This window comes from Hippoglossus hippoglossus, chromosome 21, assembly GCF_009819705.1.
Source record: "Hippoglossus hippoglossus isolate fHipHip1 chromosome 21, fHipHip1.pri, whole genome shotgun sequence".
NCBI classification, from domain to species: Eukaryota; Metazoa; Chordata; class Actinopteri; order Pleuronectiformes; family Pleuronectidae; genus Hippoglossus; species Hippoglossus hippoglossus.
Window position 1 is genome coordinate 21678204 of NC_047171.1, and position 17231 is coordinate 21695434.

At 42.9% G+C, this 17231-nt stretch overlaps 1 protein-coding gene across 1 annotated transcript; it reads right to left on the reverse strand.

The window, feature by feature from the left end:
• Positions 1-4765: 4765 nt before the first annotated feature.
• tent5c (terminal nucleotidyltransferase 5C) lies at positions 4766-14216 on the reverse strand. The gene is made up of 3 exons (XM_034574830.1): positions 14197-14216; positions 7467-7546; positions 4766-6436 (listed from the first exon to the last, which is right to left on the reverse strand). The coding sequence occupies exon 3, from the start codon at positions 6412-6414 to the stop codon at positions 5263-5265; it is 1152 nt and encodes a 383-aa protein (XP_034430721.1). The 5' UTR covers positions 6415-6436; positions 7467-7546; positions 14197-14216; the 3' UTR covers positions 4766-5262.
• Between the last annotated feature and the right edge of the window lie 3015 nt (positions 14217-17231).

Here is a 17231-nt window from a genome sequence, read left to right on the forward strand (position 1 = left end):
ATTGCTGCGTCACGTCTACACAGTGACTCATTGCCCCCAGATAAGTCAGTGAGTTTTATGAATGGCAACTGGTGACTCAAAGCTGAAGTGGGGTGGGGGGGCTTCCTGTCAAAACGGAATAAGGCATAGCAGAAAAGCGTGTGTGATGGGGAAAACACATTCTCACCTCAAGTCACAAAAAATCCATTAGCAGTGAAGTCCTCCTAGTCACCGTGCAGAGCGTGTGTTGGTGTAAATGTGCAGCGAGGCCGACGCACTCTGAAGTAAAAGCACCGTGTTCTCAAAAGCAACGTGAAGGCTGTTATTACCCAATAAAACCTCTGGCTCGAGGGTTTTCCACTGCGCCCAGATCAGCGAGACGAGGCCTGAACGCTGTGAGTGCTGAGCGGACGGAGCTCCACCGCTAACCGCCTCCACAGTGATGGAGACGGAAAACATCCACGGTTCAAAATCACCATCAGGATGCCCACAAGACCTAAGTGGAGGAGTCAGAGAAGTCAAAGCTGCAGATACAAGATGGAGGAAAGAAACATGTCGATACCGATTTCTGTAGGTGCACTCAAAGATTCATACATCTTCTTAACTATCGTCTTAACCACATTTACTGCAACACAAATGCCAAATATCTCGCAACTTTGACATCATTTGGAGCCAGAGTAGGGATTTTAGAGGGGAGTGGAAGTATGTAGGTCCCGCCCATAGTCAGGCATGAACCAATCACAAGTCAGTCTCAGTAGTCAATCATGACGTTACACTACATTTTTATAGCATCTTTGCAGGAGGGGGGTATGTGGGACAAGAAATAACTTTTTTTTTTTTTTACATTTTCAATTTATAATAAATCATGGAACTGGAAAAACTAAATCAGGCATAATTAAGGAACCGATATGTAGGATTTTGTTCAATTTGGTGCAGCTCAATTGGATCGGAGATTGTTGGGCCTTAGTGGAGAAATGTGCTCCATCTTACCATCTGTTTTTAACGTAAAAATAAAGTACTTTAATGCGTTAGTCCAACAGGTCTGACACTTAAACGCTGGAATGACTTTGGCATGGAAAGCAGGTTTAAGTAGCGGACATGAGAATTATCAGCACACTTTTACACACAAATCACCTGAAATATTTGTTGGACAGTTTGAGATGCCAGTGAACAGAAAAAGCTGAAGCCAGATGCTGCATTTAATATTCTTTATTCATTATTTCCTCTTCAAACACATTTTCCTGATGTACACGTACATTTCGATTCAAAGGAAAAACTCAAGTGAGGTAAAAGTGCTGATAAATGAAATAGTATAATGGTTGTAACCATCTAAGTCACTGTCACAATCACAAAGCTGACAAAAGCTCTTTTGCATTAACTATTTCAAAAATAATATATATAGTGCCACTAATTTCTTATCCCCCCCCACTTAAACTTGCACATCCACAAGCATCCCTTCATACACCCATGCAAACGAGCACACACATTCACGCATGAACGTAAACACAAATCTGCTGCAAAAAGAGAAACAAAGACTTCACGACTCTTCACATAGAAACTGTAGGAGAGCGTCCACACGGCCTCCTTCACATTCCTATGGCGTAAGACTAGAGATCTAATCCACCGATTCCTCCGCACCCTCCTCTCCCAGCAAAGGATACATCTACAGGTGTCGTGAAGAAAAACACCCACAACAACACACTGCACTGATAAACAAAAGCCCAAACAACTGGACCACCAAAAGGCGAGGTGAGTGAGAAGCAACGGGATCGTCAACACGGACAAGTTTACAGCAGAAAAATAGTGGGGGTCAGGAAAACTAAAAGAAAAAAAAATACACTTCATCCTCTTTTTTTCCACCTTCACACAAAGTTTGTACATAGACATAAATACATACGCCAACACTGACGAAGGAAGTGATTTCATACGAGCCCTGCTGCCTATATAAAGCTTTCATTTTTTCATCAACAGGAACTTCAATCGTCAGAGAAAAAAAAAAAGCTGTAATAACCGTAAACATGTGAAGTTAACGTGTACACACACAGGATTAACATTCCAGAGTGGTTCACCATCGAATGTCTCGTTAATCTAAGTTTGTGTCTCTTGTGTTTTCTTCTGACCTCGATCGCAACGATTATAAGTGAGCGACGAGAACAAGGAGGCCTGAGAAGAGACTCGTCCTCATCACACAGGGCAGACTTCAACCTGCAGCTGTGAGGCGCGGCATAACGGGAAATCTGGTTCTGAATGTGGCCTCAAGACGATGGTTACAGGGGGGAGTGATTGAGAGTTTCTGGACCGACAATCAGAAGTTGTGTCCCCTGAATTTAAAGGCAAAGATCGTGTTAAGTTTAAGAGTTGGGCTTTTGGGGTGATAAGGTTTCAGAGCATATGGACTCACAGATAAAACCCCAACGCTGCCGTGAGGCCCGAGCGAGCTCAAGTCTACTGCCGACATCAGGTAAGATTGACCCGAATGAGAACGTTTAATTCAGCTAAGACGAGGAGTCAGAGAAAACACAAAAAACAGAAGATAGAGAGTAGTAAGAGGTGGTGTCTTTATGTCAGGGGGAGATCAAACCAATTCATCGTCCCAAAAACGGGGACAAAAACAAAGCCCTCAAAAACACTATGTCCCTGAGAACCAGCTCAACTCCCTCAGCATTTGACAACATTAACTTATTTACATTCCTCTCAGGTGGCTGGGTTTGAAGTAAAACAAGGCCCCTTTTTAAAGTGCGTCTGTGAGTACCGGCTCTCTGCTGGGGAACCTCTAGCTACTGTGCCACAGAGCGGCTCGTCAGTGCACTTCAGGTATTGCTTTGGTTCGGATCTGGAGAGAACTGTCAGCAAAAGAACAAAAAAAAACTAAATTTAGTCAGAGCTGAATGTTTGGCAGACTTTTAAATCAAAAGGTGTAAATATGGAACATCTGTTTAGATGATCACAATGAATCAAAAGCTGGATCTCAAATGTGCCGATGCAAGACTGAAGTCAACACGGCTTCCAGAGACTGCAGGAAACGACAAAAGAGGGACTGAAACAAAATGGCAGACAGGAATGACTACACAGGAGGGGTTTCAAGGCACAGCATTGTGTGGGACTGAAACTAAAAAGAAAGAAACGAAAGAAACTCAAATTTCAAATTCAAACCAAAAGACATTTTGCTCCCCAATCAAAAACATGAGCATTTTCCCAGAAACCAGGATCTAATACAGCGATGACAGTTGTCATGATTAGGTTTAACTGGGGCTGAAAATAAAATAACCTTTTGCCAACACTTTCCCTCCTGATCACCATTAAAACAAAAACTTTAAAAGGCTACATTCTCAAAAAAGTGAAAAGGCACTTGATTGCTTCAGTTGCTGGTTGTAAAGCAGCCTTTGGTCCAGAGTGAGAAAGTGTGTGGCACCTCACTTGTTGTTAAAGACTACGGCAGTTCCGACACAAAAGCTCAGCAGCTGAGTCAGCACGGCCTGCCCCTGCCCTGGGCGCGACCTGCAGAGGAGGCCGAGCAGACCTTCCTCTGACCATTCTCAACCAGCCAGGAGCTGAGCCAGCCAGATAACAGTCGCTCCTGGTTATCTGCTATAAACATGTGCTGCAGTGAGACGAGTGGCAGCAGCAATGCAGCGAGCGCACTACGGCTTCAAAGAAATGGGGGGGGGGTTACGACACAGCAGCTGCCACTTATGCAAGAAGTTTGAGAACTCCGACATGGATGCTGCGACGTCAGGAAAGCAAAGAGCAGAGATGACAGGTTTGGGTCAGAGCTCAGCCCATCTGCTCGTAACACCACACTGCAAATGTTCAAAATTCACAGCTAATAATACGTTTGGCCAGAAATAGAAATTCAGAATAAGGGGGTTCGGCCTCGTGGCTCAAATCAGTTGTAGCTTCCAGGATAAATCAAAATCCACTAGGGGGGGTGGTGTCCCTCCAGCAGGCACGTTGGCGTTTCTCTAAACATACCAAACTCTCTCCTGGTGTCCATGACCACAAAAGGGGTTCAAACACTGGTGGTCCCAGCAGGGACCGGGAAGGAGTAAGTGGACAGGAAGTGATTGTGCCCCCCCCCCCCCCCCCTGCACTGAAGGTGGCAGTACTGCTGCTTCTGCTGGCACACCAATCCCTGGCTCCCTTTCCCACCTCCCCCAGGAAAAAACAGAAAAAAGGATAATTATAGCCGGCCTTTAGTTTGAGAGCCAGTTGCGTCAGAGGAGGATCCCATTTCAGGGCTGCTGTCGAGCCTGCAATGGCTGTGAGGGACGACCCTGCGGGGCCCACCATGTGCTGCTCCTTTTAAGGGAAGGGACAGTCACTGCAGGACTCCCAGTCGGTTCTGGCTCCAGGCAACAAGGGCAGCCCCACAGTGTTCACTGCGTCAGTCACACCCACCCTGCAAAAGCCAGGGTTTTGACATGTGGAGGTCACTGGTGAGGCTTTGGCAATGACTTATAAAACTAAGCTCCTCACTCCTCGGTCTGAGGCCTAAACGGTCATCCTGCAGTTTTCAACTCAAAGTACAGGACTGAGTAAGCAGGAGAAAGGGGGAGGAGGGGAGCTCGTCCTGTACTGAAATTCACAGTGGAAAATAAAAAATATACATTTTGTTTGCTTTATCACAAGTCACAGGCACTGCCGGCATATTAGAGTGTGTCTGTGAGAGATATTTACAAAATCAATTAAAACAAATCTGTAAGTCTCGCTTCCCCTTCATTTCTGATTTGTCATGTATCACCTTACATTATTCCCAATTGTTTTAACACCAGTGCTGTTTTTTTTGTTCCTAATTGGGCTGAAACATTTTATATCATCTCTTCCCCAATAACAGCATTTTCTCATTATTTCAGTTTTTTCAAATTTTTTTTTGGGACACCAAATTCAGGCTATAATGTTTTCTTATTCCCTGTCTACAAAAAAACAGCCCATATACTTAAATAATTGGGAGATAAAGCTGGAGGTTAAGGCACAAAACAGAACTCCATTAAGAATAAAGTTGATAAACAGGGAAACAACCAAACATTATGAGAGAGAAATCTAAATAACACTTAAAAATATCACTTTCTATTCAATGACCTAGACGCCTCTGTAGATAAGGAATGAGAAAGGATTGCAAAAACAAAGCAAAACACTTGTCCACTTAAATATAATTGTGCCTTGAGAGGAACTTTACATTAATTGCCTCTATATAATTTTTTTTGTTTTTTCTCTGCTATTCCTCTATTTTCAAACGCAGCAGTGGCCGTGCCCTCTTCTACATCCTTTCACGTGGTTGTTGACTCAGTTACATGGCAGCCATGTTGGAATGTTCTGGTTGGCCACGTAGTAGTTGCTGAAGTTGTGGTCTCGGACGTAGGGCGCTGGCTGATAGTAGCAGGTGACACAGGACGCGTCGGGGATGGCGTTTTGCTCCGCCAGCACCCGGAAGGCCATCAGCGAAATGAGGTGGAGGGTCTGCCGCCGCTCGTGACCCATGAGGCACACCGTGCTCTCGTTGACCACACGCCGCAGGATCATGAGGTAGTCGTACTTGCTCTTCTCCTCGCCTATGAAGTGGCTCTGAAGGTAGGCCTCCACCTTGCGCTGCTGCTCACCGAGGTCAGGGAAGTCAATGAAGAAGCGTGAGCACATGTACCGCTCCAGGCCTTTGAACTCCTCCTCGCTGGCCGGCCGGAAGTCCCTCACTAGCAGATTGCAGTATTTCAGAAGGCCGCCGCCCCGGATCTCCTCGGGCCGCTTGGTGGCGATGAGCTTGTTGCGCAGGTGGCTCAGCGCCATGCTGAAGTCCCCGTACACGCTCTCCCCACTCACGGTCGGGTGGAAGGCCTGCGTCATTGGAGTCTGAGCCAGCTCGTAGTAGACGAGCATGGAGTCCAGCACAATCTGAAAGGAGTCCACACTGAACTCAAACTGCCGGCGTATTGAGTCCACAAACTTCATCTCCACGTTGCGGCCATTGTTGTTGGAGAGGGAGATGAGGCTCCAGCGGTCCTGCTCTGTGTTGACCTTCACCAGCTTCTGGACGTAAGCCTCTTTCAGAGTCATGGGAGTAATTTTCTCTTTGTTCACTCCCTCAGGCAGAAAGTCCAGCAGGGTACCCAGCACCACGTCCTTAATGACGCGGTATTCTGTCTCGTGCGGCAGGTCCACCCTGAAGATGATGTCCAGATCTTTGTAGCTCCAGCCGATGTCCTGCACCAGCACGTGGCTGGCCGTGGAGCCGTTGAGACGAATGTCCTTCACTCTGATGCCCCTCAGCTCCAGGCGGGTACGCACCCAGGCCACAATGTCTTTGAGGCGCACCTCTAAGGTGGGGAAGTTCCCTCGTCCGTGAACAGGCACGACCGCTGTAAGCACGTCATTGAGCCGGCTCACCTGCTCCCAGGACAGAACACTGACTGAACTACTCTTTGATTCCTCCTTGTTCTCCATCTTCTCACAAGGTTCTGATTAACTAAGATGACAAGAGAGAGCAAACAAACAAGTGTTAGCTTCAAATGTGGCAGAAACAAAACCATAAACACTGAAACATTTCCACAAGAATACAAAATCCTACAGCAACAGTGAATCAGGGCTGTGACCATTTAAAAAAAAAAAAAAAAAATCTATTAAACAAAATGTACAAACAAGACTGGGAGCCTGTAAAGAGCAGAAAACTAAATGAATTCCCCCATGGTAGAGCTGACCTAGAGCTGGTCCCTAGTATGGAACAATTTGTCAATTAATTGTTTAGTTGTTTGGTCGATAAATCATCACAATGCTGTTTAATAGTTTTCCAAAACTCAAATCTATGTCTCAATATGTCCCCCCCCCTGCTCAACAGTCCAAAACCAAAAAGGTAATACATCCTGAACAGTCGTCTGAGTCCAAACATGGGTATAAATTATCAAACCATTAAATTGGAGTTGTTGATCATTTTTCTCTCATTATTAATCTTTTAATAGTTGCCCAATGTCAATCACAATTTCAAGTATTGATAAGCAAACAACAATAATGGACTTTAAGGTTAAATCATGTGAAACACCATCATCATCCTCCTCATGTTCAGCACGAGCGCTGCACAGAGTGAGCACGAGACGAGCCGTTCACAGAGAGGAGCGCGTGAGGCTTCCAGAAACAGCGGAGTGCACGAGCGTGGCGTTTTTATTCTGGAACCGACGCACGCGGGGTTAAAGTGCACGTGAATAACGTCAAAAAACCCGACACGCTATTCACCAAACACGGATCTGCTCCAGCTGATTCATCAGTCCACCCGCAAACTGCGTGGAGAACACCGCACTGCGCTTTCAAGGCCACTTACTCCGACTCGGTATCAGTTTCAAAGAGTCTACGTAGGTTTAAAGAATCTCACTGTTACGGTGAAATATCCCCGCAGCGCTCTTTCGAATCGTAGGTTTACGTAAACTTGGGTTGTAGCGGTGTTTCCATGCTAACCGCGCAGTTAACGCAAACAGAAGCAGCTACATCGAGGATAAAGTCGATACGTACGTTTGTTGAAAGTCTTCAGAATCCAGAAGAGAAGAAATAAAGTTCGTTCAGACTCATGATCCAGAGAAAGCACTCACTCTAACACGCACACCGCGGAGGAGTCAGTGTCCGCACCGCCGTGCACACACCTGCTTTATACAGCCGCAGCACGACCCACTCACACCGCTGCTCCGCCGAGACAAAACACAGTCCCTCAGATACCAATGCGCGGAGCGAAGCCTCTGATTGGTCGACGGGCTTTTTGCGTTTCCAGGCAGACGAGCGATGTTGAGGATTCTGATAAGTTTATCTGTCAACTTATATAATAACAATAATAATAATAATAATACAAATGCGAATGCTAATAATAATAAATATTATTATAACATCAATAATCATAATAACAATGCTAATATTAATAATAAATGAAAATACTGCACTGGTTTTCCTCATGTCACTCTACTTATTTGTTTAAATGTATTTTTTTTCATTCTTTCTTTTTATTGTTTATTTATTGAATTATTTAACATGTTTTTTTTAAGTAATTCCCTTTACCTACATTTTGAAGTGTTTTTGACAGAGCCACAGAATAAACATGGACAACACGTCTCCACTTCCTCCCACCATCACTACCAGGAACAGAGCCACATCTACTTTGTTTGAGGCTATTTGGAAACAGAAACTAAATCATATATTCATAGTTTAGTTTTCACCTGTAAATGGATCAGGTTCAAGGGATCACATACATTTATTAAAGCCATAGACTGCAAAGAAAGATGCGTCTCCACCATCTCCTGTTTTACAAAAGCAAAGCCAAAATATCCTGGATACAAATGCTGCCATCTTGTGTTGGTGACATCATTTGGGGCCTGAGTCTGGCTGGAGTCATGGGGGTGGAGAGGTGGTGGAGAGGTGTTAGTCTCATCTGTTAATCTGATGTTTCACCTCTTTCTTATAGCATCAGACAACCAAAACTGAACTTATCAGAAACATTAACTCTCAAACACATCAGTGTGATGAGAACAACCTAAAATCACAGAGAAAAATGAATTCAATGTGTTCTCTGACTTTATAGCTTGGTCCCATCCATTAACATCGAGGAGGCAGGATTTATGACCTCCGGGTGGCGATCAAGATAATTCGGCTTCATGTCGTTCATCATTATTTAAAGTCTATGGTGCTGACAGACTTTTCTTCTCGTCTCGTCATGGAAATACTGAGAAAATGTCACTGACACATCAGAGGGACTTTATTTCTGAAGAATAAGGTTAATTTCATTAGAACACAATACAAAAAGTCCTCCCTTGTCTTTCTGTCCCCCACACACACACAATCATAGTCATCACCCACAGTGACGCAGAGAACAGCAGCTTAGCAGAACCCCCCCCCCCCCAGTGACACACTCTTTCTTCCCCTCACTTCAGAGGTGTGTTGCTGTGAATGATGCAAAGAAACCACGAGAAGGATGCAAGTGGAATGATTCACTGGAACGTAAAACACAGGCCTATACAGGAGAGTCCCCCTGAAACAATAAGAGCGTGTTGCTTTTATTTTGAAGCAGAAACATTTGATTATGACAGATTAAAGTGTAAAAAAACAAAGAGAGAGAGAGAGACGAATGAAAGCAAGTGAAAAATGTGAGATACATAAATGGTGTGAAAAGTATTTACCCGTTGGTTTAACACCAAACACATGCACCATTATTTGTTCTCACAGGGAAGCAACACCATCACATTTAGCAGAGTGGATAAATCCATTCTAACATTACATCATATCACAATATGTTTTTTGTCATAGGACTCACTCCAACCACATCTATAGTTTATAATTGTCCTTTCTAATTGAGAACACAAAAATACAAACATACACAAAAACATCCAGAATATATAAATACAAATATCAATAAGGAAAAAGGAGGCCCATCTTCAAGGAAATAATTGGTGTCAGTAAATGCAGACAACACACAGAAAAATGTTAAAAATACCATCGTCTGTGGAACAATTATTCAACTTTATGATCATTCATGTAAAAATAAGTCATAGAAAGACCACTTTAAAAATGTTTTTGTATCTAAATATGTTTATTTATTGCAGAGAAAAGAAAGATTGACATCTTCTTTTCCTGCAGTGATCAAACTCCTTTTTCCACCGAAACATGAAGACACAAGTGGCTGCAGGAAACACACATGTCAAGAAGGAGCTAAAGATGCAGTTTCGCACAAATGAACCTTTTCCTTTTCTCTGCAGCATCAGTGGCGGAAACGAACACCACAACGAGCCTCAGCAGTACAGTTGTAGTTGTGTGTGCATGTGTGTGTGTGTGTGTGTGTGTGTGCATGCGTGCGTGTGTGTTGTGAGGAGAGCCCCTCAGGGAGTGGGGTTGTACATCATCTCAGTGTCAGTGTGTCAGCAGCAGAAACCATAAACCAGAGGGGATTCCCTCCCTCTCTCTGTGTGTGTTTGTCCTATTCTCACTTATATGAGATTTTAAAGGGAAATTTAACAGAAGTGCCACGTTTTACTCTCTCATCAAAGATTAATACAGTAGGGGACGACAACAATGGACATTTGAACAAACAGGAGGAAGATGCAAATTAAAAGGCAAATAACGTCCCGGTAGAAGTTGAGCTATCCACGTGACATACAAACAGAGCAGTGTTAAAGCCTAAGCAGGATTTCAGCAGGAAACTCAGTTGTGTTTCACTTCAGTGGGATGACGCAGTCAGAGCTCCGGCTTTGTTTTTTCTGTCTACATGAAAACATCTTCACCGCTAAGACACACAGTGCAACAGAACTAATCACCACACTAATAATTTAGGCTATAAATACTAACAACTTATTATTTATGCCAAAGACCATAAGACCACCTTTGTACAGAGTCGGTCGGTCATACGGCTTCACAACAGACAACTCTCCGCTGCACCTTCATCCTGGAACAGGAAGTGTGCTGCTGATGGAGTTCTGCTGCAAACGCAAAGATAACATTGACATAATAAAATAAATATTAGGAGTAATTTTAGATGTTTGAACCAAATCCATCGTCTTACAGAGTGAAATCATCTATGCGTAGAAATCCATTCCTCTGACACCCTGAGTTGAAGAATCTCTGAGGTGACGACAGAATGTTATCACAACACTCTTGATAAGAGACGGACACCAGCGAGTTTGTCAGGTTGGTTGACCTGAAGTGTGTGTGTGTTTGCACATGTGTGTGTGTGTGTCCGTCGTGCTTTGCAGCTGCAGCTCTGCCATCTGAAGAGTGAGTCAGTGCGTCCAGGCCTCGGATGAGTAAGCAACACTGGCCATTAACACATTAAACACACAATGAGATGCACATTAGCACGTACGTGGACGGACACATTGTCCCCATGTAAGCAAACAGACGGACACACGCCACGGTTCCATTAAAGGCTGTTAAGGAGAGCGTGTGCTAATCTCTTCAGAATGAGTCAGTCGGACATTTAAAAACCTGCTCTACGACCTGACGTCATAGTTGTTATCAGACACACACACAAACGCACACACACATACACTCTCTTCAATATGCACATTATTACATGAATGGGCCTCGTCTGAGGGGCAGATTCAAGGCTGGTGCCCTTTTTAAACACAAAACCACAGAGGAAAAGACGAGTTTCCCCTGCGTCCTCTCTTTAACGGTGATTTATGTCGTCCTGCAGAATCACTTCCCAAATCATTATTATGTGCATGTAAGAATAAAAACAAGTTGCTGCTGACTCAACTGTGGGAAAGAAGAGATCCGCAGGCGATGATCACGAACCTTCTGAGAAAGCTCCAAACTTTAAGTTTGGGTCGAGGAATCAATTTAAAAGTTTCACTGAGGAAAACTCTTCTTTCAGTTTATGTTCATTGTTTAATCACAGCATCATTTCTTAATCGAGACTAAAGTCTGTCATTAGATCTTTGACCATTTTCACTAATATATTTAATTACTTTTTAAGGTAAATAACAACAGGGTAAAACTTTGTATTAATAGATAACACCATAAAACTCCCCCACTTGATTCTTTGCATTGAGAGTTTTCTAATATTATATGTTTAAATATGTAAATGGAGCATTATCTAATAAAAAGATGCACTATTTCCTGAACAGAAATCTGACCAGTGACTAAAAGCCGGTTTAAAATATCTGTTTAATAAAATGTCTTTAGAGAGGAAATCTGTTTTAATTTCTCCGTAAATCAGAAAATAGAGTCGACGGCATTAAACAATAGATTTTCACCTGGTTTTCTGCTGTGAGTCAGACTGTGAATTAGTTACGAACAAACCTCTTTGTGAACATTTTCAGGGTGTAGACAGAAATAAAACTGGAAGGTCCGGTCTAAGTAAGTGAAACTGAAGTGGAGAGAAACTTCAGTTTGAGAAAACAGCCTCTGGAATCTGTGAAATAAAACAAAAACATAAATTTAGAATATTTGTTCCACTTTTCCCCTGGTGGCTGTCTGCAATATAGGTCATATGCCTCCTCCATGTTAGCTGATGGGACATGAGCCAAATTAAAAAAACTAAAAGCACATGAAGTGGTGTTTTCTGTCATTTTAGTTCTCCTCACCCTTGTGTTTGTTTGGATTTAATTAGTAATTTAATAATCTAAAAACTCGACACCGTGATCACGATTTTACAGACTGCACTCAAAATTAAGTCAGTGGAGACCGTCTTTATTCCCAGTCTATGGTCTGAATTCAAATTGTTTTAGGAGAAAATAAGCCCAAAAAGCAGCTTTTAATGTCCAATTCTCGCTCTGAAAAGTTTCCTTTATGGTTCCGATAAGTTAGAACTCCATGTTGGGAGTTTTCTGAGAGTCACTTGTGTTTCAAACATTTTGGGCACTTTGAATGATTCGTGGCAGAAACACATCACTGAACCCGTCTGTCTCCTGAGACTGGTCATTGACAGACAGTTTGTTTTCTCCTCAAACCAATTCAATGGTAAATTGTAATTGTATTTATATAGAGCTTTTCTAGTCTTGATGACCACTCAAAGGGATTTACACTACAGTTTGCCACCCACCCAATCACACACATTCATACAGTGCATCTATAGGCAGCCCTTTTTTTTCCTATGAGGGGTTCAGCATCTTGCCCAAGGACACTTCGGCATGCAGATGGGGAAGAACTGGGATGAAACTGCCGACCTTCTGGTTGGAGGACGACCGCTCTACCCCTCAGCCACAGCCGCCCATATCCAGAGAGACAGAGATTCATTTTCCCACAGAGAGCATGTGACAGAGAAAAGCATCTGCATGTCCAGTTATGGCTCCTGCACTACAGAGGACTTTCTAAACATGGGAGATGACAGATGCAACTTCTTATAAACAAAGATTTGAACACAATTTGACCCCATTTCTGAGATGCATGACTCAATTTGGAGTTGAGTTTCACCTCTGTCAGGCAGTGTTCAGGCGGCAGCGAGGACTGATTAGATGCCAGCCATCTTCTTTTGTTGTGTTTTGGAAGAATGTCATGAGAGCTCATGGTTGGAGGCCCAAGAGAAAGTGCAGAAACAACACGGCTAAATAAAACCCAACACACCCAAGTTGTATTTTTGGGAGAGTTGGGACTCATCCTTCACTTTTCAAAGGGGCTGATTGTTTTTTCTCTTCATGTAAACTAATGCAGGATTATCACCGACCTCAGTTTTCCTCTCGTCTCCTCTCGTCTCCTCTCTTCCCTCGTTCTCTAAACACGCTGAGTCTCTTCACTGTGAGGCCAAATACAATAATGCGGTTTTATAAACAGCTGCACGGCAGAGTGAAACATTTGAAAATCATCCCGGCTGCGTACACACACGCAGCGAATGGAGAGGATTACAGGGGCGTGATGACACTGATTGCAAACATGTCTGTAAAAATATAACCAGTGCATCACCACAGAAACATGTTCCACGTTCATCCCCATGGCACGGCCCACATTTTATTCATGAAACCCAAAAGAAAGTATTTAAAAGAGGAAATACCTGATTATGATTTCCTGGCAAACTGGTTTGAGAGAGAAATTCCCCAGTGTTTTTGGTGAAGCAGAAACCCTTCCCTCAAAAGAACAGGCGCAGAAACCATTTACACGTTCACGTAAAAACTGGTCGGAGTGGAAAGCTGAAAAAGCTCCAACAAATGTTATAATATGTCAGACAGTCCACCAAATGAAATGAAGGATTTGTTTCCTCATTTGAATTTTGCAACAAAGCATTTGTGAAGCAGTGTGAAGTTATTGTGTGAAGAGTGAGACTTTTCAAACAGAGCAGTGTGTGTGTCTGTAATAACTGCTCACAGTGGTGGCACATGGAGAACGTTAGATTGTGCAGCAGCCTGAATCCACATCTGTGTGCATCCTGAGAACAAACCTGAATCCAGCTGTTAGATGTGGTTCTGGGGGGGGGAGAGGATCCAGGTTTACACTTTCTGGTTTGTTGGTGAGTTTGAGAATTCAAAAGTTTCCTCTGCAGCAGCAGCAGCAGCAGCAGCAGAGAAAGATCAGGTTGTAAAGATACAGACCAAAACTGAAGCTGCGATGCCTCCCAAGACAAACACAGGGGTTGGTGATCAGTACTTAGTGCTTTCACAATGACTTCAGATATTAAAATCTAAACATGTGTGTTGACAACTTGCCAGTTCACCTTTCAAAGGAAGGCACCTGTTCACATTCTGTCACAGTCACACACAGGCACAATAACCTGTGAGCCAGCAACGTATTTTGTCACACATCAAAGTTCAGTTCCTCTTTCCCTCTCACACACACACACACGCAACCTGGGTGTGTGTTGGACGACTCAGGCTGCTGAATGATACTGGAACTTTTTCAATCTAAATATTTGCTGTCAGTCTCCCTCCGGGTGTCTGAGTCATATTGATGTTTGTCACACGGGTGCTGTCAGTTTTGAAATGTAACTGAATCAGTGTCGTCTTCTCCAGCAGCAAAAATCACTTAATTTAAATAGGTGATAAAATATCAATCCAAATCAATGAGTCACAGAGCAGGTTGCTTTGAGTTCCACTCCTGCATTCACATTCCAAGCAAATGTTTTTCAATACCAAAAGTAAATGGAGAGATTTTACATGATTGAGTGTTCAAACCTAATTTCTTCAAACTTTTGTGTCGTAAAAACACATTTGGAGTCTCAGGGGTTAACAGTGATGCAATTCTTTAAACGTATAAAAACAATAGAAAAAAACCCATCACATGCCTCCAAACGGCGTCATTTACACCATGTCTTTATCCTAAACGTCCTCTGCGATCCACACGAACATGTGAGGAGGATAACTTGTAAATGATGCTGTTTCAATTACTTCAATTGTTACTTCAATTCAGTTACTTTCATTCTATTGAAGTCAATTGTATTGGATTTGGCTGCAACACTGTTTACCCCTGAAACTCCAGCAGGGTTCTGTGGACTCAAACACTCCCCCCACCCCTCCATCGGCATAGTGGTGAGTAGACAATGAGTGAATTTGCATTTTTCTGTGAACTATCCCTTTAAGTTGAAAGCACTTTAACTCAACCGGCAGACAAACTCAACCTCAAAGTGGGTTCAGACCTCTACAAGTTCAACATCTTATGGGTGGAACCGTGAACAGCGCTGCTTGTGAGAGAAAAACAAAACAATGAAGCATTGCTAGACACACCAAGCCCTTGTTTTTTGTAAATATGTACAGTATTTCCTGGCAGGCCAAACACACACAGAGCAGGAAGTCACGTTGAGCATTTACCTCTGAGTGATCAACCTGTCTCATTGCTCTGAGAGAGTCGCTCAGCAAGTTCAGTTTCTTCACAATTACTGGAACAACAAATCTAACATGATTGATGAGAAAACTTTCCTCATTTTGGTTTATGCTGCTGTATGAAAGAATAGTTCAGCTACTGAGTGTAATGTTAAACTACAGACACTAAAAAACGATATTCTGCCTGATACAACTGACTGAAAGAAGCATCACTCTATCAGAATATGAGCATGAAAGCAAAAGGAGGAAGAGTTTCTCTGTTTCTCAGACAGCGACCTCCAAACACCAGCAACCTGTTAAAGCTGAACTCCAGACCAACTCACCAGAGGCATCAGACCACAAGACAGGGAAGTGGTTACGTGGAACTGGTCATGTAAATGTATAAATCCTTTGTATTCTGCTGAATAAATGTGAGACCGATCTTTCCCATCTTTTTCTGAGAAGTAAAGTTTGCCGACATCGGGCTCCCAGCACCTCGTCAATGTCCAAGGCTGCAAGATGCATCTCAAGGTGCCAACAGCAGGTAGCTCAGCATTAGATGACATGAGGCCCAGAGAGCAGATCCCAAACCCAGGTGTTTGCTTGTTCCTGGGCTCATTTACACATCTCATCAACTTGAACATATAGTTTATATATAATATAAGAGTTCATCTGCAGATGCTGAATCAAACTTCCTTATTTAACAGAAATACATCAAGCTGAGGCTTCAGGTGCTGTCATTAGTTTTGCAGACATTTAGTCATTTGACCTGATGGTGGCGCTGGATGAAGATTCAGATAGCTGGAGCTTCTCAAAGCATCAGACGATGAAGCAAAACACTCGATCAATTTTCATAACATCTTTATTGACTTTGTGTCTCAGTTTTAAACTTATTTACAGATACTTTAATTTTATTTTTTTTAGTTCAGTAAAAATACAAATACAGAACACTCAATTTTCAAAAGCGAAGTCGCTCCCTGCGACTCGATGGCCGCCCCATGGGTTTCTCCTTGGGCTGCCTCCTTTTGGGAATATAGGAGGTGATGATGTCAGCGTGATGTCAGAGACTGTGTGGGGGGGAGTAAGAGGCTGAGAACCAAAACGGAAACGTTACTGACGACTGGAGATCAGATGAAAGAGGAGGATGGAGATGATGTTGGATGGATGAGGAGGGAGAGAAATGAAGAACTTGGCAGCAAAGAATTGTGAGCGTACACTTGTGAGAAGATTCCTGAAAAAAAAAAACAAAAAAAAACAAAAAAACTGCAGATGCCTTTTGCGTCACATCATTGATTTAAAACAGAAGAAAAAAGGCAGATTGATAAAACGTGACCTCAGACTCTTGGTCAAAGCCAAGTTAACAAGATAAGTGATCAGACCGTGATACTAAAACTGGATTAAAAGTTGGATTTAATTCCTGTTACTGCTGCAGACGTTTTCACATATCAGGTCCTAAATCTTTCTGATCACAGCTGAAAACATTTAAACGTGTTCCTGATAACATCTTGTGCTTCGGATTTTTACTCTTACTTTCGTATTCGTCGACTTCTCACTATTACATCGTGTTATCATGATAATCTGTGTCCTTCTCGGCTGTCGGACACGTTGATGGTCTCCTGCAGCTAGAATCTGATTTGTGAGCACAGTGGGAGCTGTTGGTTCGTGGTGCTGGATCACACAGTTCGTCTTTATCAAAAAACTACCAGCTGCACACAGAGGGTGAATGTCCGGAAATTCCATTTTGGTCGAAAAAGGGAGTGTCTGTGTTTCTTAATTAAATTGCTGGGGAATGATCATTTGATACTTTGTTGTTGTCTCGTCTGCGGTCACCATTAATTTGGCTCTGACACCATTTTTGAACCCATGTGCACCCCAGATGGCAGTTTGTGCAAATAAAAACAATGACAGGAATTTTATATCACAACAACACATCATAAAAACACACTGGAAATAAAGAGCACGGTGTCACCCAAGGCATCACAAATGAAAATAAGGCTCGAGAAGGAAACCAGATATAAACCTTCCTGGTTCAGCGCATTTTGGAAACGAGATTCATGTCAAACAATCTGG

What these genes read in the sequence shown, in the direction of transcription:
- tent5c (XM_034574830.1), bottom strand. Translation starts at nt 6,414, where the DNA reads ATGGAGAACAAGGAGGAATCAAAGAGTAGTTCAGTCAGTGTTCTGTCC.